Raw genomic sequence first — 27795 nt, forward strand, 5'->3', positions numbered from 1 at the left:
TTATATTTATCATATTGTTAAACTGCTTGCATGTGCCAATAACGTCCCAACAGCAGTGCATTCTGAAAATCTGCAAGCAAGATTTTGTTGTGTGATGGTACTATATTGAGTTGGGAGGATTAGATTTTCCTTAAATACACTACACTATGAAGATCTATTTTCTCATTTTATACCCTGACTTGCACTTCCTGATTTGTGTATTTGAGTATTCTGTGGATGCATCGAGAAGAGACTTTATAGAAAACAAGTACGGTATATAGAAAAATGCAAGATGCCTATGAGACCCTATCTTGTTCAGACACTAATTTGGGAAGTTAAATCTGGATTCATACAACATTTATAGCATTATCTATGCAGCCTTTCCCACCCTTCCCAAAAAAACTTTTGTAATTCATGAAAAGATATTTTAAAAAACAAATTGAGTGTACATTTTGTCTATGCCTTTTAGACATGCACACAGGAGCAACCTCTGACATTGAGACAGCCTATTACCAAACGGGTGAGGCAAGAAAAACAGCACTGGGTATGTGCATTAAGCTGTTGAATGTCATATTTTGACTTTTGTGCTCTTAGGAACTGTCAGTTTTAATTTTAGTAAGATCTTTGTTTGTTTTATTTTTCCATATCAGTGATAAACTGACAAGAGTTTTACATCATCTGTTAATTTTACTACTAAACATATACCTCGCTTTTTTTTTTTTTTTACTGCATAGTTCGCAGAGCTTCCCGGATCATTTTATAGAGCCATTTTAATTGAAATTATAATTTTCTTTTGCATTTGCTTAAATGATCACACAGAAAGTGCACCTGTAAAGAGCATTATATTCCATCTAAGCATTGAGCTAACTGTTGGTATACACTGACTGACCTTGTGCACCAGATTTTGCGGACCATAAACTGTGTTATATTGACAAATTGAGAAATTAACAAGTTAGACAAAATCAAATCTAACTCTGGTGCTATTTTGTCCTAAATCGGATTAGTGAATTAGTGAATTCCTTAAACATGTACACCATTGGGTCCTCTTAACCTTTTTTGGAAAGGATCCAAATTATGAGTATGGTATTAGATTGGCTACTCTTAAGACTTAGTAACTCAGCATACCATCACTATGGAATTGATTATGACAGTAAACAGTAAATTGTTTATAATGGGATGTTTCCTGGGATCTGATCAATATCATGTATCTGTTCCAAACTATGAAATTATATGAGGAAACCGTGAAACAACATGGGGACCAAATTTTGGTCCTGACACACAGGTCGCAAAAAACTGCTGTATAACATGGTGGAAAAATAAGGAAACTCAATTAAATGTCACTTTAAAGGGTTACTTTCCCTCTTCTGTAATTTACACCACTGAATTAAACATTGATAATCACCTGTAATATGTATTAACCCTTTAGTGACCAGACCGTTTTTCAATTTTCTCACCGTTAAGGACCAGGGCTCTTTTTACATTTCTGCGTTGTGTTTGTCTTTAGCTGTAATTTTCCTCTTACTCATTTACTGTACCCACACATATTATATATCGTTTTTCTCGCCATTAAATGATCTTTCTAAAGTTACCATTATTTTCATCATTTCATATAATTTACTATAAAATAAGATGAAAAATTTAAAAAAAATACACTTTTTCGAACTTTGACCCCCAAAATCTGTTACGCATCTACAACCGCCAAGAACACCTGTGCTAAATAGTTTCAACATTTTGTACTGAGTTTAGAAATACCCAATGTTAACATGTTCTTATCTTTTTTTGGAAAGTTATAAGACTATAAGTACAAGTAGCACTTTGCTATTTTCAAACAATTTTTTTTATTTTTATAATTAATGCAAGTTACATTGTAACACTGATATCTGTCAGGAATCCCTGAATAACCCTTCACATGTATATATATTTTTAAAAGAAGACAACCTAAGGTATTAAACTTGGGGTATTTTGACTCTTCTCGTGCTCTTTCCATGCAACCATTTTACCACCAATCTATGCTAAATAAAAAAATTAAAAAAATAATAATTGGTGATGTTGACACACATAGCAATTTAAGAATACATTTACTGAGAACTTTAAGGGTTACTGCCAAAGAACACCCCAATATGTGTTCAGCAACATCTCCTGAGTACAGTGATAGGTGTGTCGGGTTCTCTGGAGGCTAAAAGACCTTATTTGGAGCGTGCGCATTCCAGTTTTCCAACGTGGAATTTTCACAGCTGGTTCTCATGCACCCATGTCCTATTTGGGACATTTTTGAAGCCGGTCAATGTAATTTACCCCATCAAACCATACGTTTTTGAAAAGAAGACACCCTAGGGTATTTCAAATGGTGGTATTTTAACACTTTCCATGCACTAATTCTACCACCAGCAGAATACCATTTGTAAAAGTAGACAACCCACGATATTTAAAATTGGGTGTGTCCAGTATTTTGTAATAGCCACAGTCTTGCCAAAGTTAGTGTTCATATTTGTTTTTTGCATTTTTTAAACACAAAAACTGCACTTTTACTGGTGATTTCATCGTTGTGATAAGTTTTTCTGTTGTAAACACTCATATTTGCCCAATTAAGTTTGCCAGATAGGTTTGCTGGGTCTGTGTTGCCTTTTGACACCATATGGTAGCCCAGGAATGTGAAATAACCCCATCATGGCATACCATTTTTAAATGTAGACAACCCAGGGTATTCCAAATGGCGTATTTCCAGTCTTTTGTTGTAGCCACAAACACTGGCCAAAGTTAGCGTTTTTATTTGTTTTTTTGCATTATTTTACACAAAAACTGCACTTTTACTGGTGATTTCATCGTCGTGATAAGTATTTCCGTTTTAAACATTCCGGGGGGAGCGATCACCCGGTGGTCTCCAGTGGCTCCCAGCAGTGAGGGTGTATTGCAGAGATGCATCAACATTGAGGCATCGGTGCAATACAATTAGAGCTTCTGGAAGCAATCATGATCGCTTCCAGAGCTCTAATTACCCCAGGATGTAACATGTATGTCCGCGGTCCTTAAGGACAGTTTTTTGTCGGACATACCTGGTAAGTCAGCGATCGGGAAGGAATAAATCTTTTTTTTCCATGAGATGCTCAGTTTTCTATTAAATTTATATTAAATATTTAGAAAAATCATAATCCAGTTCAGACAAAGGCTTGGGCTATACATCTACTGCAAAAAATATATATTCCCATCCTCAGATCTCTGCTATAGCATACCATCAATATTGTCTTAATATATTCCTTATGACTATTTTCCTATACAGTCATATTCACCACCACACCTCCATATCCTAATTCTGGGGTAGGCAACCTTCGAAACTCCAGATGTAGTGGACTATTTCTCTGATAATGCTCCTAGAGCCATAATGCTGGCAAAGCTTTAGGGGAGATGTCGTGAACAACAAGGGAGTGCTGAAGGTTGTTAACCCCTGTCCTAATTATATTAACTATGCTCAACTGTCCATACACCGATCAGTCAGAACATTTAAACCACCTGCCTTAAATTGTGTAGTTCCCCTCGTGCTGCCAAAATGGTTCTGATGTGTCGAGGCAAGGAATCCACAAGACCTCTGAACGTGTCCTGTGGTATCGGGCACCAATACATTATCAGCAGATCATTTAAATCCTGCAAGTTACGAAGTGGGGCTATCATGTATTGGATTTGCTGTTTCAGTACATCACACAATTGTTCAATGGGATTGAGAAGGTGGGGATTTGGAGGCCAAGGCAACACCTTGAACTCTTTGTCATGTTCCTCAAACCATTACTGAACAATTTTTGCAGTGTTGAAGTGTGCATTATTATCTTGAAAGAGGTTACTGCCATCAGGGAACACCATGTAGGGGTGTACGTAGTCTGCAGCAATCTCTAGGTAGGTGGTACCAGTCATCGTAACATCCACATGAAAGCCAGAACCCAAGGTTTCCCAGCAGATCATTGCTCAGAGCATAGCACTACCTCCACCGGCCTGCTTTCGCCCCATAGTGCATACTGCTGTCATCTTCCCCAGGTAAAGGACACATATGTTCTAAAAGAAAATGTGATTCCTCAGACCAGGTAACCTTCTTCCATTGCTCCGTGGTCCAGTTCGGGTGCTCATGTACCTATTTAACGCACTTTCAGCGGGAGGCAGGGGTTATAAATGGGCACTCTGACCGTGCTGCTCCACAGGAAGCCAACTGCATTGCACTGTGTGTTCTCACACCTTTCTACAATAACCAGCATTATATTTTTCAGCATTTCAGCTACAGTAGCTTTTCTGTGTTATTCGACCAGACGGGTTAGCATTTGCTCCACATGTGCATCCATGAGCCTTGGGTGCCAATAACACTGACTTATCGGTTGTCCTTCCTTGCATGAGTTTTGGTAGATATTAACCACTGCATACTGGAAACACCCCACAAGACTTGCCGTTCTGGACATGCTCTTACCCACTAGTCAGGCCATCTCTATTTGGCCCTTGTCAAAGTCACTCAGATCTTTTCGCTTACCCATATTTCCTGCTTTCAACACATGAAATTCAAGAACTGACTGTTTACTTGCTGCCCAATATATCACACCCCTTAACAGGTACCATTGTAAATATATAACAAAATGTTATTCATTTCACCTGTCCGTGGTTTTAATGTTGTGGCTGATCAATACCACATCCAATCACAATTTAATGCCATCTATACGGCTCAACCAAAGTGGTTTAAACATACTGCAGCCATATTCTACAGCACTGCTTCAGTTTATGAAAGTGCTAATTTATGTTTGTTACTGGCATTTAATGCCCACAATCTTTTAAGTAATATTAAATAATACTTTTGTCACCATCTTTTCGATTTGGCGGCAGTGATGGATCCATAGATTAGTGCTCTGAATTAAAATGGAAAGGTTTATTCCAAGTTACCTAAACAAACAGGGGAAAACAAAAGCCAAAGAAAAATCTTCCTTACATGTTTCGGACCACCTGGTCCTTAGACATAGACAAAATAGAATCTTTATGAAATACTCATATTGACTGTGTTGGAATTTCAGTTATGTAGGGACTGTCAGGATTACAGTTGATCCAGCACGCAGAATAGTATCACACTTAGGACTTAGGATAAGAGAGACAGAAATCACCGCCATCCAATTCCCCAACAACTTTACCATATGCCTTGTTAGCCCCATGTCATGGGGGGCCCAAGGCCTCCCTGAGTAACCACCCTAGGGACTTTCCTGAGGCAGGCAGCTGCGTACATTGTAGGCAGGTGGCGAGTGAGCTCTGACCTGTGCTCTTCTTCCTTGCGCACCCTACGATGATCCCAGGAGCTGAAATATATTGTCACTCCGGCCCCGGCATCACTAAATGGCACGCAAGGTAGCAGAGCAAGTAGATTTGACCAACCCCACACTGGACTCCAAGGACAGTATCCACACTGGAGCCCAAGGAAAGAACCCACTACAGCTCTTTGTAAGATCAGCAAGTTGGGTGGACTTAAATTAAAATATGAAATTGTAAGTGTATGAGAAAATGTGTGTGAGTGTATGTCTGTCAGTGTGTGTGTGTGAGAGTATATGTATGTATCAAATCAGTGAGTGTGTGTTGGCCAAGAGTGTGTTAAATCAGTGATGTGTGTCTGTCAGTGACTGTATGTAAATTTTACCAGTACTGTGATATTTAAAAATAAAAATAAAAAAAATTGCACATATGCCAATATTTTTTGTAACTAAAGTGTTGCATTGAACACAAGAAAATAACAAGTGAAAAGAACTTGTTTTATACATTAGTGTCCTACATAATCTGACTATGACAAAAGATTTTGTAGAATGGATATGCAAAACACTTGAAAAGGCTGCTAAGAAATAAGTGATGACACAGGCGCATATACATAGACATATATACAGAGACGCAAATAACACTTGCCACATTAAAGGAGATTGCATCAGTATTATACCCAACACAAACCTATGTGTTTCTACTTCCTAGGCATTACATGCAATTTAGCTCAGACAGCAAGTTATTCCTTAGATTCCAACTCATACATGTAATAGCTGTTTTAAGCAAAATTATGTATTTTTATTTTTAATACAACATTTTTGAGTTAGAACAGAAAATTCAAATATATATGAGGAACCAAACAATCCAATCACAGAAGGTGGTTTATACATTTAAAGTTCTTTTCAGTGTGCAATGGACTAGTGACAGGCATTAAATCTCATTATTATAAGGAAATAATTGACAGAAACCTCACCACAGAAGATAGAATGCAGTATAAAATGACATGCAGTCATCACACAAATGTGTAGTTTAAATGTATTATGTAGATTACTCTTTTTTTTTGGCTAGTTAGTTGGCATTTTAAACTGGTTTCTGCTGTCTCTTTCTACCCTGTTGGATTATAGCTCCCTTTGTCCTGACGTATATGTGAGCAGGATGTTTAAGTCTACCACTGCCAGCTCATATATCAGAAATGACTCTTGTGGTGCCAGCAACAAATTATTTAAATGATGAGCTGTGTCTCAGAGCCAGGTGAAATTACACTATGTAGCTGATTTCCTGTAGCACTGAATAAAAATGTTCAAACTGGATTCAACATTTTTTTTAAAAGGGTCTGTGGTGGCATTAAACCAATATGGATAACAACGATCTTGTTTACCATGTCTGTTTACTACTAAATTACCTCCAGTCTTTCCCCATTGATGCACTCAGCACACACAGCAAAAACATAATAATTATAAAATAAATATACAAAAAAAAAATGAAAAAAAAAAAATCGGATTGTAAAAATCTGTGTACACACAATGAACATCTTGAATTTAAGTTAGTTAGTTTCAAATATTAAAGATTAAAAACAACCAATACGAATGGAACTATATGTTTTAAAATCATGATTTAAATCGAGTCTTCATGACTAGTGATTTAAATTGTTATTTAAATCAAATCCAACCTGGATACATAACAATAAATGTTAAGTGATTTAATACTTAAATGTAACCTGGAAATTAATGCAAACTAATACATTTTAAAGAAAGTTTATAAAACAAATATTTATTGGATTGGATTACCATTATAAGTCATAAAAGAAACATAGTACGTCAAAACTGGGAGAAAATAAGGACTGCAAAAATATTTAATTTATTATACAAACTGCATATCAAAAATATAATAAAATGGGTTAATGGGAAGACAAAAAAAACAGCCTTTGTGATATATTGTTAAAAGGAATATTCTTAAACCTATATTGTAACAAACATAGGTGTACATTGTCTCAAAAAGACAATGTAATATGCTTTAAATGGAATTATGGTTTTCAAAAGGAAAAAAATACTTTCTGACAGCCTAGTTGGTCAATGCACCAACAGTTACTTATTCAAACTTAAGTGTTAATCTTGGCAGGCCGAAGAGTTTTCATTAAAAAAAAATTGAGAAAAAAGGGTGTTGTTTAATAGATAACTTTGAATGGATAGACGTTTGCTGTGTTATTTGCGTGCAATACTGTTGACATTTAGATTGGGAAAATGAAAACATTTCATTTTGTGTTGCATTGTAGAGCGTGAAACGTCTGAACTAATGCTTCTTACTGTGTCACAGGTGAGTTTGCATCTGTGTCATGATGTGACATAATTTTGAGATCCTTTGACTTGCTGGGGGTTGCCAACATCTGCAAACAAACAAATAAGCTGGGTAGAATTAAGAAAGACAAAGAGGCCAAGACTACGTATCTTAGAAACCCACTAGTTTCCTGATTATAAAAAGAATACACCCCCATTTCCAACAAGCTGTCTCACTTGGGGTCTACTTACTGTTATGTGGTTTGAAGGAAGGAAGCAGAGCTTGAACCCACTTTAAGCTGGCTAGGCTGTTCCCAGGTGAAATGTGAACACTACAAATGGCTCAAAAGAACCATACAAGCACCTGGCTTTCTGTCATTTAAAGAAAGTTTCTTATGCAAGCCAAATACATAATCTTTATTCATTCAAATTTCAGAACCAAGACAATTACAGATTTTTCTGTGTGAAAATAAAAAGCAAGCTGTGAAGAATTTACATCCCTAGATTTAACTGCTTAAAGACTAGTGAAAGTTTGTCCTAAAAAATATTTGTTTAGAGATCATATTTCAAAATAGATTTCCTCCTCTTTTTTTATAGTGCTGCCTTGACCTTACTGGCATACCATCTTTAAGGACCCTTCTGTGATGACTGTATGGAATGTCAATAATGCTTAAGGACCAATCGCATTATAGCTAAAATGTAAATAATATTATAGATTATCGGTCTAGATCAGTGGTTTCTGAAGTGAAAAATTCTAATTGTGCTTTGAAATCAGCAAATTAACCTCGTTAACAATGCCATATGAAACAATGTCACTGACTGTCATGTGAGTCTATTCATGATTCAGACAGCCTTCAAATTCAAGCATGACCATGCTCAGCACAGAATATATGCCATTTATCTCAGATAGTACATGACCGCAGTACAAGTTGTTCTAGATTACAGGGACTGCATCCCCCATAATGCTCTTACACCTATAATGCTGGCAAAGCATCATGGGAGGTGTAGTCCAAAACATCTGGAGTGCCGAAGGTTGCCTATGCCTATTCTAGAACCATAAAAGCACGTGCCATACAGGCCTCCCCTTATGACATCACAGAAAAGAGGTGATAATCTAGCAGAGGAAAAAGAGTTCAGCAAATAAATTTATAATATTAAGTATGAAGGAGTTCGGTATCTCCGCGCACCATAAACTGTGCAAACTGCACATAATGTTTTGGATGTTCCTTAAAGGGAAACTCCAGTGCCAGGAAAACAATACCGCCCACCGGCCAGGGAGATCTAATGCGCATGCGCGGCAGCGCATTAGCGCATTAGCGCTCCCCATAGGAGAGCACTGAAAATGCATCGAAAATGCTTTCCTATGGGGAAATGAGCGACGCTGGAGGTCCTCACACAGGAAGTGCTCTCTAATAGTTGTCTAGTAGACAGCCACTAGAGGTGGAGTTAACCCTGCAAGGTAATTATTGCAGTTTATAAATTACACTTGCAGGGTTATAATTACACTTGCAGGGTTAAGAGTAGTGGGAGTTGGCACCCAGACCACTCCAATGGGCAGAAGTGGTGTGGGTGCCTGGAGTGTCCCTTTAAATACATGTTTAGAATCCACTTCCAGAATTAATACAAATAAATATGTTTTTCTGAAATACAACTGAGAAATATAGTCCAGAGCAGAGGTATGCAATTACCGTAAAATACTATGCATCTCAAGGAACTCCTTACAGTACATTGAAGTCCAGGGTACCATCTTACCTTAGGGGCTATATGAACGGTTAAACCCCCACAGTGCTCTCAATGGCACCCATCCTCCTGGCTTCTCTGCCTCCATACGTTTTACATTTTCTAAAGCATTTTCAATATTTATTTTCAGCTAATGCTTTCAGCCTATCACCAGCGTTCATACCATTTTGTAAATAATATTATCTGGGATTTTCCTGGAGAAGGCTGTCACCACTATCCATAGAGATAACTGCAATTTTCCATCACACTATTTGATTTGTATATAGTGTGGATGTGTTTTTGTTGTTTAACATATCACCAGTGTTCCCTTGAAAGTCTTCACAAAGCTGGTGCTGAAGGAGGCAGAGGTGAAAGGAGGATGGGTGCTGTTGAGAGCACTTTGGGGTTAAACTGTTCATAAATGGTTTAATCCCTTCAAATACAACAGTGCTCAGGACCTTAAGACACCATAACGACTTATTTTAAATGACGTCATTATAGTGTCCGAAGCGGTCCTTTAATGATCAAAGCTGTATTCCTAACACTATACGAAGCCTCTGCCCCACGTAGATGTGTGATGTAAAGGGTTTAAAAAATGTGTTTTTTTTCCACTTACCTGATGCCAGCACCGACGTCCTTCGGCACCGGGTCGGGCTTCTCCTCTGCCGATGTCAGCCAATGTGGAAACCTAATGTACATGGGCGGTGCATTAGGCCTTCCCCATAGGTAAGCATTGACTAAATGCTTTTCTATGGTGTTTTTCAACACGCTGGATGTCTCCATGCAAAGTAGGAAGTGCCTCTTGTGGCTGTCTGGTAGAGCAACTAGAAGCAATCTTAACACATTGCAGTGTCGCTAAAACTGTAAATCTTTACATTGCAGGGAGATGGTAACAGGGACAGTGCACTGAGAGCACTTCAATTAGCTGAAGTGGTCTAGGTGCCTATAGTGTCCCTTTAATTAAGGACCTCACATGGTTTAATTATATATTTTAGCATACTAAGAATTGTGACATGCTGGAGTCTGGATTTGGTCTTTTGTCTTTTGTTTATTTTTAACCTGTATGCTAACTGCATACAGATAGAGGATATAGTCAAAATATATTAATAACAGTTTCTTTAAACATTTGCTAGTTAAGGTGATATAATTTCTGCGTCATTTATTCTACTATAAACAGAATATGCAGAACACCCTAAGGGCAGGAGAAAGAAACTTTAGGATTTCGAAACTTTGCCTGTTCTTTTTATGGCTGAATAAAGTACATAGAAATATCTGTTGAAGACTATTATATTATGTTGACCAGAAATGAGAGTTCCTTCATCTACGTTAAACACTACTGAAGTGAATAGTGCTGTGGATTTAATAAAACACATACTTACCCATACTTCCCAACAAGGCAAGAATGGAGGCAAGCCAAGTGAAGGTAACAACAGGGAGTCTGCCCTAAAAGGAAGCATGCTACCTTGATGTGTGTGCATGCTAGGCTGTCTGACTGCCTATCTGGCCTGCCTCTACCATGCAGAGCATGCACAGGGTGCTTTTGAAGCATTCTGCCTATGGGCTTAGTGCCCTGAGCTTTCTCAGAACAGTGTAAGCTCCACTTACATACGGGAGACAGTGAAACAGAGTCCGAGATTTGCGATGGTCCTGTACATATCTTTGCAGCACTTCTTTGTTCAAGGCAACTTTACCATCTCATGTACCAGGTGCCAAGTGCATGTGGGCATTCGTTCAACAGTACCATGCCCTCACACACAGCACTGTAGGGAGTTAATGGAATGTACACAGCATACATATAACATAAAAAAAAAGCCGCCCCAAAAACAAAACATAAAAGCACAACCCACAGGTAGCGTTTGGACAGCTATCAGGTTGTAGCAACAGTTTCATTTTAAGGACTAATGCATACACATGGAGCAGACGAGCAGGTGAATATATAGCCCATTTTGTTCATGGTAATCTATATGGCACCCTTGTGGTCTTAAGAGTAGCTATGAACCACTGTCCTCCATTACATACAAATATACCAAAATTAAAATAGAAGTGCAATGAGGGGGTGGGGAATTCACTGTATAATTACCATGTATCTACTCTTTAGACCTTCTTCGGATTCAAGTTTTTCCTTCTGGAGAGCAAAACTATTTGTGGTTGATTTTGAAGGGAGATCTTCATGTTGAACTGAAAACAAAACACATACAAGTGGAGTGATTTCAAGATGTCTAGAGGCACAACAATCAGTTAAACCCACATAAGCCTATATTGGAAGGATATGTGAACTTACATTCAGTAGCTACATAATTTGCTGGAAAATAACCTTGTTGTCCATTTGCTAGACTGCCAAACCACCAATTGTCATTATCTTTGTACAACACGTGGATAATGTCACTGCGATGGATGGTTAGCTCATCTGATCGATGCGCTGTGTAGTCATACAGAGCCACGGCCTAAAAGAGAGATAAGACCACCACAATTTTATCACATCCATGCCACAAAGAAAACCCTTCAACATTTACTTCCTCTCACAGATAAACAGCTGAAACCAAAGCTCTACCTTGGTAAGAATTGAGGGTTTGTAAACCTTTGTTGAAGGGATCAAGGTGGTGGGAACACAGCAGGAGAAACACGATAAAGAACTGTGGGAAATGTTAGAAATGGTTTAACACACTAATCATACCAAATACTAAATTCAGAACAGCTGTTCTCTTATTGATTTATATAGAAAATAACCTACATAAAATGTGTTCACTTTCTTAGAAACACCACAGCTGAACTCTGCAACTGAAAGAGTATTTACCAACTCAAAGTGCCACCTGATTAATTTGCTTTATGCTAGGGGTGGACAAAAAAAAAAAAATAGACTGCAGCGGTTGTAGAACTAAAAACCCCATGATGCTTTGCCAGCTTTAAGGTTGGCAAATCATCAAATAAGTGGTTATACAAGGGCACGAGGGTTCTATTTGGTTCTATTTGGTCACCCTTTGCCTAACCATCCACACAGTAGCATATAAACTGGGTGGTGGGGGAGTGGCTTGCCCCAGGCACACCCATTCGATCCATCACTCTTTCTAGTATGGGGACAGGATTGTGCAGAGGATTCTTCTGCATAGTCTGTCAGTAGTGCTCCAATGTCAAAGTGGCAGTGCAAGCAACGGTAGGAAGCAGAGATTGAACTTAACATCATATTGCAACATTTCTCCATTTGCCTGGCATGCTAGAAGCCTATGGCAGTGCTCTCCATGCTAAAATCCAGGACAGGGCATGTGGGGGTGATATAAGAGCGTGAGAGGTACAGGAAGACAAAACAAATGGAGTCAGGGGAAAAAAAACAAATAAAGGTGATTAAGTATTAAGATACACAAAAAGGGGGTAAAGAGAGACACAGGGTAAGGAAACGCATACAAATTGATAGTCAATAAAGACAAGAACAAAAAGAGGGTGAGTGAGTAAAGAGAGACACAAAAGCAGGTTATGATAGAGCAGAGTACACAAGATGTGGAGAAAACGTCAACACAATATTGATAAGCAATGTGTTTCTGGGCCCCTGGCATGCTGGTCTAAATTTAAGGTGTTGTTGTCAATACAGAATTGGTCTACCTGTTTTGTACATTTTGTTTTATTATGCCTAACAGCATATGGTCTACTGAAGTAAAATGATGCCATCGTGTTCAAGAGACATTATAGATTCACATTTCTCCATTATGTATCCATATCGATGTCCAATTGTTGTATGTTATGGTGCCAAGAGTTCTCAGGTGCCCCCTACCCATTGTAAGTAGTCAAACCGTTTTAGAATGGCTTGACTCCCTACCTGGGATATGCCAGGCACCCCTTCCTCCACTACAACTACAGGAGATGTGGAAACCCTTAGTCTGAGCAAAGTCCAGTGGTGCAGGGCTTAGCTAATTGCTTGAAGTGATCACCTGACACTCCACTGCAGGGCTTAGCTCGAGAGAGCAATCCGTTCTCCTGTAACTGTATTGGAAGTGGAGATTGGCACCTGGCAGTTCCCAAATAAGTTCACAAACAGTTTAGTTTGACTTACAATGAGGGGAGTTCCAAGACACTCTTGGAACCATAACCACTGTAATGTCCTCTACACTGCTATAATAGTTATGGTGTTTGGAATGTTCCCTTAACACTGGAACTCCATTCACTCACATCCAGTGCACTGTTTTCCAAGGGTATATGTATGAGTGCCCTCATTATCAACTGTACTTTACAATTTGCTAAAATGCCTTGAATGTCTAGATTTCATACAATAAGCACTTGATTATTAGGTAGACAAAAGCACAAACAAGGGACACATGAAAGAGAGAAAACACAGTCATTAAGGCTACAGTCTCTGTAAGCAGATACATTACTCTTTGTCTTCCTGATCTAAAAGTACATTAAAAGGTTACTCCGACCACCATGACCACTTCTGCTTTTTGAAGAAGTCACAGTGGTAGGAGTCTAGATGTGTAGTATTTCTGCTTGTAACACTGCACATACAGAGATATTATTAATTGTGTGATGGGGGCAAGTTGCACCCCCAGAACACATGACTTAGGCAGTTTGGAACTCTGCAATGCCTAATGTCAATTCTATGGATAATTTATATGAGATGTACAAGTGCACTACATACTGCCCACAGACAGCTTTTCACTTGCAGGCAGAAAATATGCACCTATATTAATGTATTAAGCCCAGCAAAACTTGCTTTATAGATACTAGACAATTTTACATGCAAGAATCCCTGCAATCTCTGGGCTCAAATATTTATTGGTTGGTGTGGCATTAGGATCACTACAGGGTCAGGAACACAGACATGTATTCTTGACCCTATAGTGTTAAAACCACCATCTAGTGCCCCCCCCCCCCCGGCTCCTCATGCCGCCATAAATATAGCAAAAATCTTACTGTATTCAAGCCTGAAGCTGTAACTCTGCATGCTGTTAGACTCAGAAAAACAAGCAGTGTACTGACATCATCAGAACTGGTTACTTGATCCAATCACAGTGCTTTCCCATATGATTGGCTGAGACTGACAAGAAGGCAGATCAGGGGCAGAGCCAGCATGATTCAAACACAGCCCTGGCCAATCAGCATCTCCTTTATAGAGATTAATTGAATCAATGAATGTTCAGTGTCTGAATGCAGAGGGAGGAGATACTGAATGTTTGAATGCATTTTAGGCAGCCATGACCCAGAAGTTATCACTAGGCTGTAATGTAAACACGGCATTTTCTTTGAAAAGACAGTGTTTACAGCAAAAAGCCTGAAGGTAATGATTCTACTCACCAGAACAAATTCAATTAATTGTAGTTGTTATGGTGACTATAGTTTCCCTTTAAAGGGATACTATAGACACCTAAACAACTTTAGTTTAATGAAGCAATTTTGGTGTGTAGATCATGCCCCCGCAGTCTCACTGCTCAATTCTCTGCCATTAAGGAGTGAAATCACTTTGTTTAGGCACCCTAATCACACCTAACTGCATGTGACTTGCACAGCCTTCCTAAACATTTGCTGCAAAGTGTGATCTAATGTTTACACTTCCTTTATTGAACGTTTACTCTACAATTTCTTATCTCCTGCGCTGTTAATAGCTTGCTAGACCCCGCAGGGACCTCCTGTGTGTGATTAAAGCTCAATTCACAGAGCAGGAGATAAAAACTTCTGAAGCAAGTTAACATCTGATTGAAAATGAAACCATTTTATTTTATGCAGGCAAATAATTAAGCAGTGAGACTTCAGAGGTATGATCTATAGACTAAAATTACTTAATTCAGCTAAAGTCGTTTTGGTGATTATAGTGTCCCTTTAATTTAAAATTGACCAACATATTCGATAGTATAGCACAATACAAATATAACAACAACAAATAAACTAAGGTGAAAAGAATGTGGCAGACCCAGGTTGATGCTTTGGTATTATGAACTTTCTGATTTTAGATGTGGGCAGGACTAATATCAAGGGCAATGACAATATACAGTACATTCAGAGTACAATTGTGAAAAAAATGCAAATAAGACACTGTTTGAGGGGGTTGATTTCCATGTCAATGGCAGGTACAAAAACGTTTTTTCACTGACCTATTAATTTACTTCCCTACTGCTCTTTGACATGGCTGTTGGGTTTCCTGTACATTGACACAGCTTCCCCTGTTATGGTACTTTTTCAGTAAACCAAAATGTTTAAGTGTCTATCTGTTCCTGTCCAAATTAAAGAGAATTGAATTGCGTATATACGCTGAAGTAATTCAGTCTGACACACGGAGTTCAGGTTAAAATAACTTCGAGGAAATTTATTGGCAAGTGCAGAATCAGCGGGCGCGCAGGCCCTTTTAAGAGACATTTTCGTCATCATTGATTATCAAGATATCAGTGAATAAACATCATTAATTGGATTAATTGTTAAGTGTCTGGGTTAGTGTCCACCTATCAATATAATTAATTGGATCAAAAGCTAAGTGGTTAGTTCCGTGTCCACCCACCAAGAGGTGGTACTTTTCCGGACACGGGTGGGGGACAAGGGGTCTTGAGCGTCATTTTACTCGGTCGGTGATGTCAAATCTCGTGGTTAGGTGCAAGGTCTCTTATGAATAGAACATTTCATTACTACTGTGTTCTCATGGCCTTTAAATTATATTATGTTGCGAGTTAGGGGAAATTCAACAGTTCCTGGGTTAGTCATATCCTTATGGAGAATACTGTCCTTGTCTATTGTATTAAATGTGCTGAGAAATACTGTCATGTAATGTAGTTTTAAAATGAACAAGTCAGGTTAGGAGGACAAAATGGAGGATTGTCACAGTATAAGGTTAAAATGGAGTTAGTGCAATAATTGAATACAAGTACAATAAGGTTTTTTAATAATTCTACATCAGTCTCCCCTATGAAATGTTAGATTCTAAGAGATAAAACTTTATTAAGTTAGTACCAGGAAGACGTGTTAACCCAAAGGCACAGAAACCCTGTGGCCGCTAGCTAGGTGTTAATGCAAAGTGCAAGGCTGTCCCTAGTTCTGACCCTGATAGGCTAACTCATCCGTCAGTATGGCTCTCGAACACTTCACACCCATGGGTATCCCATGGCAGCTAATCCACCACTTCTCCAACACGGGGTCTTTACCATTCACTGACAGATGCTGTCCCTAAGTTAGTCCCTTCCTAGAATTCCTGCACTTTATCATCAAAAGGGATGGATTGCAGCGGCAAACAGGGTGAGTTGAGATCCTGGAAATCTTGGTCATAAACATCAAGTAGTGTGAAAGTGGGTGCCGCTTGGTCAATAGTCTTCGTGAGAGCTTTCCTTAGGCAGGGGAAGACACAACAAAAGAGAAGAGCAAAGATAAAAAAAGAAATTAGTATTGCCATACCAATATACATTAAAGCCTTTTTCCAACCTGTCATCCAACTAAACCATCTGTCCCAGGGATCTTTTATCCCAGAATTCCTTTTTAATTCTTCTGAGAGGTCATTTAATTTTGCTATGGCTAATGTAACTTTACCATTAGGACCTGTGTTTTCTGGGATGTAGGTACAACATGTCATGGTGTCGGGCAAAATTTTACATACCCCTCCTTTTTCGGCTAGGATCATATCCAGGGCTATTCTATTTTGGAAGGCCATTTGGGATGTTGCCTGCAATTGTTCGGCTAATCCCTGGAGGGCATCTCTGGTGTAATTAACAAAACGCTGTTGATTGTAATAAATGTAGTTTATCCAATTTAAGTTCTTGTTTGCAGTAACTATGGTAAAAATTGATTCAAATCCTGCAGCAACTTCATCTCTTGCTTTAAATTCATTGGGTACCCCCCTAGGCACCCCAATGGCATCAATGTAAATGTGAGGGTCAAAACTTCCTTTTACTGGGGCTTCACGCTTGGCCTTAGTGTGGCTGGACTCATGGGTGTTGGTGTGTGTGTCAGAAATAATGTGTATAGGCATAATGGCCTTGGCCAATGTACACTCCCCCCACCACTCTGTGTCCATTCTGGATCTTAACTGTAAATCCCCACACAACCAGTAAATATCTCCCAGTGACCTAGTGTGCTGCTGCAGCAAACGTACAGGAACAGTTCTATATGTACTACAATAACCTGCGCGAAAGTTACCCACAAATTTACCAATCCCATCATGTTTGGCATAGCAAGTGTAATTACCTTTATATACAGTAACACCATGAGGAGGTCTTACATTTTTGGCTATAAGAGGATACTCCGTTGTCCATGCTTGACATTGAGACCTGTTGAAATTATATTGGTAGGCAAAAAGACTTAAAATGCATTTCTCATCATCTACTGGCAGGGTTAAAGGTACAGTGCCCAGATGAGGCCGGGCACCACCACACACATAGCATGCGGTTCGGTTATGTTTGTTGGCATTATATTTCATCCATTCTAACCATAGGTTAACATCATTAAAACCTGTTTCAGCGGCCATAGTATCTTCAAAGGTGGGGTTAGCAATGGCCATCATGTCCTTAAAGGACTGGATGTGTGGTTTTAATGGGTTTGTGACCATATGAGTAGCTCCTCGCCACTCAGGGGAATTACACATATCTTTAAGGTAGAAATGCCCTAATTTAGTATAGTGGCCCTTTTTCCAGTACATTCCCAATACATACTGGTCTGCATCTGTTGGGCTTGGATGTTCAACATTAAGAATTAATTTCATTGGTGTGCCTCCTCCAGGCTTTCTCAGAGTCATTCTTTGAAGGAGGGACCTACCATGATCATCTACTTTAGATAAGGCACTTTTTGGCTTGTAGCCCCAGGAAGGCCCGGCATTCCATCCCGCCGCCCCCCAATGGCCACAATCATGCCCCCATTGTTTGTCAACTACACAAACATATGGATCTTTTACATGAGGGATATCTCTATAGATATTCTGGATTTGTGTTGTAGTGAATGGGCATTCTACGATGTCACAATAATCAAAGGTATAGGTAGCCACACGGGTACATGATGAATTATACCAGAAAGTGTACCCACTAGCATCTTTAGTGATGGCTACTTGTTGGGCCTTAGTTAAACTAATTAAGGAGACAATGTACCAGAGGTACATGGTTGTGCGGTATCTGCTTCCTCTGGGGCAGGAGACTTCTTGCAGTGGGAAGCGTGGATCCAATGTGGCCTGCCGGCCAATTTGACGGAAGTTGTGGTGATCAGGAGAACTTGGAATGGCCCGTCAAATCTTGGTTCCAGGGAGCTTTTCCGCACGAACTTCTTAACCAGAACCCAATCTCCGGGAAGCAGGTTATGGGTACCTGTGTTCAGATCAGGATCTGGAATTGAAGAGAAAACTTGGGCATGTATTTTGTTCAAGGCACTTGCAAGTTCAGTTACATAGTCTACTAAAACATCTGATTGAAGCTGTAACTGCTGTGGATAATAACAACCTAGCCTGGGTGCTGTCCCAAATAGAATTTCATATGGGGATAACGAGTGTTTCCCTCTAGGTGTGTGCCTAACGCTGAACAAAGCTATTGACAGACTTTCTGGCCAGGGCATTTTTGTTTCTTGTGACATTTTTAACATTCTGGCTTTTAGAGTGCCATTCATGCGCTCTACTTTACCACTACTTTGTGGGTGGTAAGGGGTGTGGAAGGCTAGGGTCACTCCCAGAGCAGTCCAAATTTCTTTAGTCACTGTTGCTGTAAAGGCTGGGCCTTGATCACTTTCAATGACTTCTGGAAGTCCAAATCTACATACAATGTCTGTAAGTAGGCGTCTTGCGGTTGTTTTTGCAGTGATATTGGCTACAGGGTAGGCTTCTGGCCAGCCTGAGAACATATCCACCATTACTAGTGCATATTCATGAGACCCACTCTTGGGCATTTGGATATGATCAATTTGAATTCTCTGGAATGGGTACATGGGTTTTGCTAGGTGCTTTGCAGGCACCTTGATTGGTCTTCCTGGATTACATTTTGCACAAATGACACAGGCCCTGCAGAAGCTGTTGATCAGGGTTGTGATTCCAGGTGCTTCATAATATTTTTGAATGAGGGCGGCCATTAGGTCTTTTGACAGATGTGCAGGCCCATGGGCCCATTGGACAACTGCTGGGTATAAGCTTCTTGGAAGGCAAAATTTAGAATTGTTGTAGTAAATTCCGTCCTTTAGGACAGCTCCTTTCTTCTTCCATTTCTGGATTTCTTCAGGGGTAATTGCAGCTTGTTGTTCTCGCAAAATTCTTAGGTCAGTAGGAAGAGTTTGCAAGGTAAAGATAGGAACTTCTTCTTCTTGACCGGACACTTCTTCATCCACTTCCTGCAAATCTCTGGCCGCTTGCTTAGCAGCCTGGTCAGCTAAATGGTTGCCCTTTGCTTCATCTGAATCCAATTTCCCATGTGCCTTTACTTTCAAAACGGCCACTTCTTCAGGGAGTAGGAGGGCATCCATTAGTTCCTTGATTGCAGAGCTGTGTTTGACTGGTGTACCGGCAGTGGTAAGAAATCCTCTTGTCTTCCAAATGAGGCCGAAGTCATGTGCCACACCCAGAGCATATCTTGAATCTGTATAGATGTTGGCACGCTTTCCCTTGGAAATCTTGCATGCTGAAGTCAGGGCTTGCAATTCAGCTTCTTGCGCAGACATTGCTGGCGGTAGAGGTGATGACTTGAGAACTTCCTCTGTTGTGGTTACGGCATATCCTGTATGGTATTTTCCTTCTTCATCAGCATACCTTGAACCATCCACAAACAGAGTAAAATCCGGATCCGGTAATGGATTCTCATGCACAGTTGGTAAGTGTACTGTTTCCATTTTCATCTGTTCGAAACAGTCATGAGGAGTTTCTGGGTCATAGTCATTTGTTATAACTAGGTCTTTAAATTCTTTTTCTAGGAAGTGGCGTGGCCATGCTTCCAGAAGGTCAGTTGTTGGGTATTTGACAATACCATTTTCCTGTAGCTGTTCTTCATCCATGGTGGCCCATAACTTTGCCATGGGCCCAAGATCATTCCATGACTTTGTCTTCAATTTGGTAACAGGAATATGTGGGATAGCAGTATCCCAATGGCGGTAAAGGTAGTTAAGTTGTTGAGGTAATTGGACCAAGACCATGCTATTGCCTTCAGAGTCACAATAGAAATCTTGAGCAGTGAGCTTAACATCAGTCCAATGGTAGAGCTCATCTTCATAGCAAGGCTCGGGAGTAATGTCTGGTTTGTACCACATGGTACAGAAGGCGTAATCTGGGCCTTCACAGAGAGGCTTTTCATCTTCATAAAATGTCAAATGTGGATGCATGACTTTCTTGATACATCCACAGAGCAGGTAAATGTAGGTTTCATCTGTGATAAATCCATAATAGATACCCCCCTCAGGGAGTGGAAGAAGAGTGGATGGGTTAAGAACTTGACATCTTTGGATGGAAATGTTGTCAGGTAGAAGAAGATGGCACTGCAGGCGTAGGTGTCTGGCTGGAGACACGTGCTTGAGCTGGACTTGGTTGATGATGGCAGAAATGTCATGAGGGGCCAAAACAACCAGGGGGTGGCCAAGGACCAGGTCTGAGGTTCTTTCTATGAGCTCTCTTGCAGCAAAAACAGCCCTGAGACAGGAAGGGGTCCCTCTGGCCACAATGTCCAGTTGACATGAGAAATATCCAATAGGCCTCTGGCGGCCTCTTAAGTCATTAGTTTGGGTGAGAACTCCTGTTGCGTGGCCTTGTCTTTCAGAGACAAATAATTTGAAAGGTTTGGAGTAATCAGGTAGGCCCAAGGCAGGAGCAGAAGCAATGGCACGCTTAAGAGATTTGAAATTGTCCAGAGCTTCGTTGGTCAGGCCGAATGGATCTGACTTGAGTGCATCGTAGAGAGGTTGCATAAGCAGAGAGGCCTCTGGGATCCATGCTCTGCAGTAGGAAATGAGGCCTAAGAAGGCATGAAGAGATTTTGAAGTCCTTGGGGGTTGAATGTCCAGAATTGTTCTGACTCGGTCCCGAGTGAGATGTCTGGTACCTTGAGATAGGCAATGTCCAAGGAAAATCACAGAAGGTTGACAGAATTGCAGCTTGAGAAGCGAAGCTTTACATCCTTGTTCTGCCAAATAGCAAAGCAGACTAATTGAACATTCTTCAGTAGTGGGTATATCATCTCCACAGAGCAACAAATCATCCACATACTGGAGTAAAACAACTTCTGGGTGTTCAGCTTGCCATGGGTCAAGAATAGTACACATGGCTTTGGCAAATTGACTTGGAGAATTCTGTGCCCCTTGGGGCATGACAGTCCATGTATATTGTTGCATTTCATGGGTGAAAGCGAACAGGTATTGACAGGATGGATCTAGTGGAACACTGAAAAAGGCATTAGCTAGATCAATGACTGTGAAATACTTTGCAGAAGGTGGGACGCCAGAGAGCAGGGTATGGGGGTTTGGTACAAGAGGGGTGTCCAGGACAGTGGCTTCATTGACTGCACGGAGATCCTGAACCATCCTGTACTTTACTGGCTCACCTTTTAGAGTCTTCTTCTTCACAGGAAATAATGGAGTATTACATTCTGATTTACACTCCACTAAAGCACCCTTTTCCAGGAGCGCTTTGATGTGAATAGAAATGGCTGCAGCCTGTGCTGGTTTTAGAGGATATTGTGGTTTCCTTGGTAACTTAGCTCCTGGGATAAGCTTAACCACCACAGGTGGGACATTTAGATGACCTATATCCTCTGGGCCTGAGGACCATAACTTAGCAGGTACCTGAGTTTTTAACTCATCTGGGAAATTGGACCTAGGTTCTGCTGCTTGCTCATTGGATATATCTAATTGCAGCATCAAAGGTATGGAGCACAGGGCTGAAGTGTCAGAAACAGATAGAGGTGTAGACATTTCTACCTGTCCATCTGGAGTGAAGGTTATAGACGCCTGCAGGCGTGAAAGGACATCAGCGCCTAACAGGTTAATTGGGCATGTGGAGGAAACTACAAAACGAGCAAGTAAGCTTGTGCCAACCCGCAGAGGGGTTGTTAGAGGACTGTGTCTCGGTTGGCCATCCACTCCAACACAGGAGACATCAATATTTGACAAGAAAGATGGGTCTGGCAGGTCTTGTTCTCTGAGAACACTTCGGGCTGCGCCTGTGTCAATAAGAAATGTGGTAGGTTGGCCTTCAATGGGTAAAGTTACTGTGGCAAGCGGCCCCCCTCCCTTATCCCCTGTAAACACTGCCATGACAGGGGTTAATGACACAGGTTTGCCAATTTCCTAATCATCATCTGGTTCCTCAACAATTGGAACCGTTTTCATGGTCTTAGGGGCCGGGGCAGGCTTGGGAAACTTTTTGGGCTCCCCTGTAGGAAACTTTTTGGGCTCCCCCGGTTCCCTTTTGGGTTCTGGACAGTCACTTCTGTAGTGTCCCTTAGCCCCACAATTGAAACATGATACGTCCTCTAACTTGACACCCTTGGTGCCAGGGGTGATGGGGGTGGCACGGGCCACCATGAGAGGAGCTGAATTGGGTCTTCTGGGGGTTTGGGCAGATTCCAAACCTCTAGCAACTAGGAGTAACGTATCTAGGGGAACAACCTTGTATTCAGGGCGTGCAGCAATGATTCCCTTGCGTATGGAATCTTTAACACCTTGGACAAACGCACCTGATAGCATTTGTGAATGAATTTTGTCAGTGAGATCAAATCCCAAATCTGTAAACATTTGATATAATCTTGCATGAAACCTTTCCACTGATTCTCCTTTGTCTTGCACAACATCAGTAAGGCCAGCAGCTTGATCTGCAAGTTTATCCTTAGCCCAATCTCTCAATTGATTGCAAAAGGTTACTCCGGAGGGATAATCAACATCACTTGTAAGTAGATCTGTACTGAGGTGGCGGGCCATGCTGGGCCAATATGCATCCCCTGCTTTAATAGCACAAATGCTCAGTAGGTCACGCCAGGCGGCGGAATAAGTCTTTTGTATCTGAACTATCCCTCGGTAAAAAGGCATAGGCTGTTTCTCTGGGTCAGGGAGAGATTTCATTAAAGCACTAGCTTGTGTGGGGTTAAAAGCGACATATTTAGGAGGGGCCTGTTCTCCCCGACCCTGATGGCCGAAGGGATCTTCAATAGAACGGTGGGCTCTCGCAGCCTCCATTGAAACCTGGGACAGCCTGTCATCCTCTCCCTCATCTAGCTCTATTATCTGGGACCTTCTGCGTGAGGGGATCACCTGAGGAGACAGGGCCGGGGGATAGGAGGGAGCTCCGGAGGCGGGAGTTGCCATTGGGTCATAATCTTGGGACCGGTAATCACCGGGAAGCACCGGCATCAGGGGTGCTGAATGGCTGGGGGCCGCCATATTGGAGGCGGGGAAGGAAGTTGCATTGGGGTTAAGGGAAGACGTGGCGGCCATGTTGGATGTGGGCACATCCGGGGCAGACTGAACCGGACTGGGCATGACCGGAACCTGGGGAGTGGCTTGGGGAAAGGGGTATGGCCAGTGAGGATAGGGGTATGGGAAGGGGTATGGCCAGGCCATTTGGGTGGGGGTTGGGGCGGAACCTGGAGTGGGCAGTGAGGTTGGGGAGGGATTAGCAGAAGGGGTGGGAACCTGGGCTGTGGTCGGGGCGGGCGAGGGAGAGGGTGGAGAAGAGTCAGTAGAGGCGGGTGAAGAAGGAGGAGCCGGAGTGGGATCAGCAAGATTGACAGTGGCAGGAGAGGAGGGGTTAGTGAACTGGGCAGATGCAGATGGGAGGGTAGGATTATCTACGGAGACAAAGTGTGAGGAAGGAATGGCAGATGAGATGTTAGCATTAGACTCAGAAGGTGGCTTGGGGATGGATGAGGATGATGGGAATGTTAGGGGAGGAGAAGGGGAAAAGTAGGATCCATCAGAATTTAGGACCGGGCAAACGGGGGAGGTGACGGGATGGGGATTGGGAGGATTGGGAGTGGGATACATAGTCAGCTGGCAATCTCCCATTGCTGACTGGACCTTTGGGATAGACATCCCCCGGGCGCCATTTTGGGGCGCTGGCTGAGGAAGAGCCCCAGCAACACAACTATTATGGTACACAAACAATTTCACACCCTTGTGAATTATTTCTTCCTCAACCCAACCTTCTTGCTGAATAGCCTTTGCTACTCTGTACCATGCTTCAGCTGTTTTTAATAAATTATAATTTGCAAGCTTGCCTTTCTTTTCCATCAACAATCTACGCCAACTTTCTGGTTGTAACCTACCACATGTCGGCACAGCAATTTTACAAACTTTTGCGATCTTTTCAACACCTTTAACCATCTCCTCACCCTCTCTGTCATCAACTAAATCACATGCTAACCAGCCCTTACTGGGCTTACCTAAATCCTGCCCCATAATCCCTTCTCCCCTACACCAGCGTCCCAGATATAGGGAAAGATAAGGAAAATTGAACCAGAACGTCTACAATGCTCGACTGCCACCTGAGAATCGTGGGTCTTTCTCAAGTGCGTCTTCCCAAAACGTAGACTAGTCACTGAATCCGCCTACCCGGGGTGGTAGACACGGATTGGAGCGAGGTGAGAAGTGTGTGACCAATCACTTCTCTATTAAGAGGAATGGGAGTGGATAGTACAATAGTACAGGAAGTGTAGAAAAGGTAAAGAGTAAGGGAAGGAAAATCCTTAGAGACAGATACAGGAGTTTAAATGACTCCACATTAAACAAACAAGACAACAGTACAGTTGAAATACAGTGCATGCATCACAGTTCAAATGAAATCAACAGTAATCCCTTTCCTTCTACATGTGCTTACTCCAAAGTCACCTTTCTCAACCTCGTAGTGTCCCCGCTCGGAGAATGACTTCCTCAAGTCTCACTACCAGCGGCCAAGGATAACAGCTAACACCGGTCCGAAATCCTTTCTAGCCTCCCTCGTTACAGCAGTCCACTTAAAGTGGCCACGCCACCCTCACTCCCGTAGTGCCCTTATAAAACCCACTCTATAAGTCTCACTACCACGTGATGCGGAAAACAAGCAATGCCTGCCTGAATCCCCCCAGGAAACTGAGTCCCCTGCCACAAGGCTAAGTCTCCTATCACAGTTAAAATAATCAGTGGACCTTTCAACTCAACTAGAGCCGAAGGGTCCGGGTCAGGACGTCCCCAACTCAACTAGAGCTGGATGGTCCGGGTCAGGACGTCCCCAACTCAACTAGAGCTGGATGGTCCGAAAGCGCACAGTGAAGCTAGCTAGGCTATCAAAGTGACACAAAATTGGATCACAGGAAACTATGATTCTACACAGATCCCACAATTCCACAAGCTCCTTTTTCCTTACAGCCACAGCCACGAGGCTCCTAAAAGAAGTAAACAGGCAAAGAAGACCCCCAGGAACACATCCACAGGTCAACCCCCCTTTTTCCCTACAGCCACAAACACGTGGCTCCTAAAAGGAGTAAAACAGGCAACAGGACTTCAGGCAAATCCCTCGGGTCCACCCCCCCTTTATCCCAAAAAGGGGAAACAAATAAACATTCAGCCCGGGCAACCAAACTAGACACACCCAGGCAACAGATAGACTAAATGCAGGTAACAAATGGGTAATAAGACTCCGGGCAAGATATTACCTGTCTTTGATGTCCTCCCGGGAAGCAGTCACAGACACGTGGACGGGTCAATCAAAGGGGCCGGAACGTACCGGTGGCTCTGCAGAAGTCTCTACCGTGTAACTGGAGGTGATCAGTCTCCCTTTCCTTCCCCCTGGATTCCTCCGTCCACCCTTGTCTTCCTTAGGACGGCTCACCGGCCAGACATAGCCCGGAGTCCCTGTTCGGGCGCCAAAGTTGTTATGGTACTTTTTCAGTAAACCAAAATGTTTAAGTGTCTATCTGTTCCTGTCCAAATTAAAGAGAATTGAATTGCGTATATACGCTGAAGTAATTCAGTCTGACACACGGAGTTCAGGTTAAAATAACTTCGAGGAAATTTATTGGCAAGTGCAGAATCAGCGGGCGCGCAGGCCCTTTTAAGAGACATTTTCGTCATCATTGATTATCAAGATATCAGTGAATAAACATCATTAATTGGATTAATTGTTAAGTGTCTGGGTTAGTGTCCACCTATCAATATAATTAATTGGATCAAAAGCTAAGTGGTTAGTTCCGTGTCCACCCACCAAGAGGTGGTACTTTTCCGGACACGGGTGGGGGACAAGGGGTCTTGAGCGTCATTTTACTCGGTCGGTGATGTCAAATCTCGTGGTTAGGTGCAAGGTCTCTTATGAATAGAACATTTCATTACTACTGTGTTCTCATGGCCTTTAAATTATATTATGTTGCGAGTTAGGGGAAATTCAACAGTTCCTGGGTTAGTCATATCCTTATGGAGAATACTGTCCTTGTCTATTGTATTAAATGTGCTGAGAAATACTGTCATGTAATGTAGTTTTAAAATGAACAAGTCAGGTTAGGAGGACAAAATGGAGGATTGTCACAGTATAAGGTTAAAATGGAGTTAGTGCAATAATTGAATACAAGTACAATAAGGTTTTTTAATAATTCTACATCACCCCCTTTGCTTATTTACTGCAACTGAGGAAAAGCTACCTTTGTTTTGAGTTGGGAAGATATAAAAGTATATTTCTTCATGAAGAAAAAAATAAAATGTAATCCTCAGTGTGTTAAATCTCCTACGTTTCAGATGTACTGTAAACAAATACACAATGATAAAAGCACACCGGAGTTGTGAAACCCTCAAATTCTTATTCCACAACCAAAGAAAGCACCATCATCTAAATGGGAATTTAAAGGACCACTCTAGGCACCCAGACCACTTCAGCTTAATGAAGTGGTCTGGGTGCCAGGTCCTTCTAGGGTTAACCCATTTTTTCATAAACATAGCAGTTTCAGAGAAACTGCTATGTTTATGAATGGGTTAAGCCTTCCCCCTATGTCCTCTAGTGGCTGTCTCATTGACAGCCGCTAGAGGCGCTTGCGTGCTTCTCACTGTGATTTTCACAGTGAGAGCACGCAAGCGTCCATAGGAAAGCATTATGAATGCTTTCCTATGTGACCGGCTGAATGCGCGCGCAGCTCTTGCCGCGCGTGCGCATTCAGCCGGCGGGGAGGAGAAGAGGAGGATCGGAGGAGGAGAGCTCTCCGCCCACCGCTGGAAAAAGGTAAGTTTTTACCCCTTTCCCCTTTCCAGAGCCCGGCGGGAGTGGGTCCCTGAGGGTGGGGGCACCCTCAGGGCACTCTAGTGCCAGGAAAACAAGTATGTTTTCCTGGCACTAGAGTGGTCCTTTAATAAGCATCAATTCCATATGAAGATTGAAATAGATATTAAAATGTCTTCATTATGCAGTTACCAAGTAAAACACATAACTGCAAAATGTATTTTATCAGGTAGGATTGAAACACAACAGAAATACAACTTCTCTATTGAACTAAAAGGTTGTATATAGGAAGAGTTAGGATTGATTATAATTTATTATATATACAATTCTGGAAAAATTAAGAAACCAATTCAATGTTTTGTTTTTAAATCAGCATCTCTACATGTATGGCATCCATTCCATTCCAGTCTGTTGAATTCCAACACAAGCACTCTTTGTTTAACTTAATAATGTACTAATTAGGTTATCACCTGAACCAAATGT

General features: G+C 41.5%; 1 protein-coding gene across 3 annotated transcripts in view; it reads right to left on the bottom strand.

The window, feature by feature from the left end:
* Nucleotides 1-27795, bottom strand: part of AHI1 (Abelson helper integration site 1) — a 355403-nt gene that overhangs the window by 17160 nt on the left and 310448 nt on the right. For 2 of the 3 annotated variants that reach the window (XM_063443258.1, XM_063443259.1), the window contains exons 22-24: nucleotides 11515-11677; nucleotides 11314-11411; nucleotides 7545-7624 (exon numbers count right to left, since the gene is read on the bottom strand). In XM_063443258.1, coding sequence (XP_063299328.1) covers nucleotides 7545-7624; nucleotides 11314-11411; nucleotides 11515-11677 — 341 coding nt within the window. Of the gene's footprint in view, nucleotides 1-7158; nucleotides 7625-11313; nucleotides 11412-11514; nucleotides 11678-27795 lie in introns of those variants that run through there. The other variant, XM_063443260.1, reaches the window with a different exon arrangement.

The sequence above is a fragment of the Pelobates fuscus genome, chromosome 2 (genome assembly GCF_036172605.1).
Source record: "Pelobates fuscus isolate aPelFus1 chromosome 2, aPelFus1.pri, whole genome shotgun sequence".
NCBI lineage: Eukaryota > Metazoa > Chordata > Amphibia > Anura > Pelobatidae > Pelobates > Pelobates fuscus.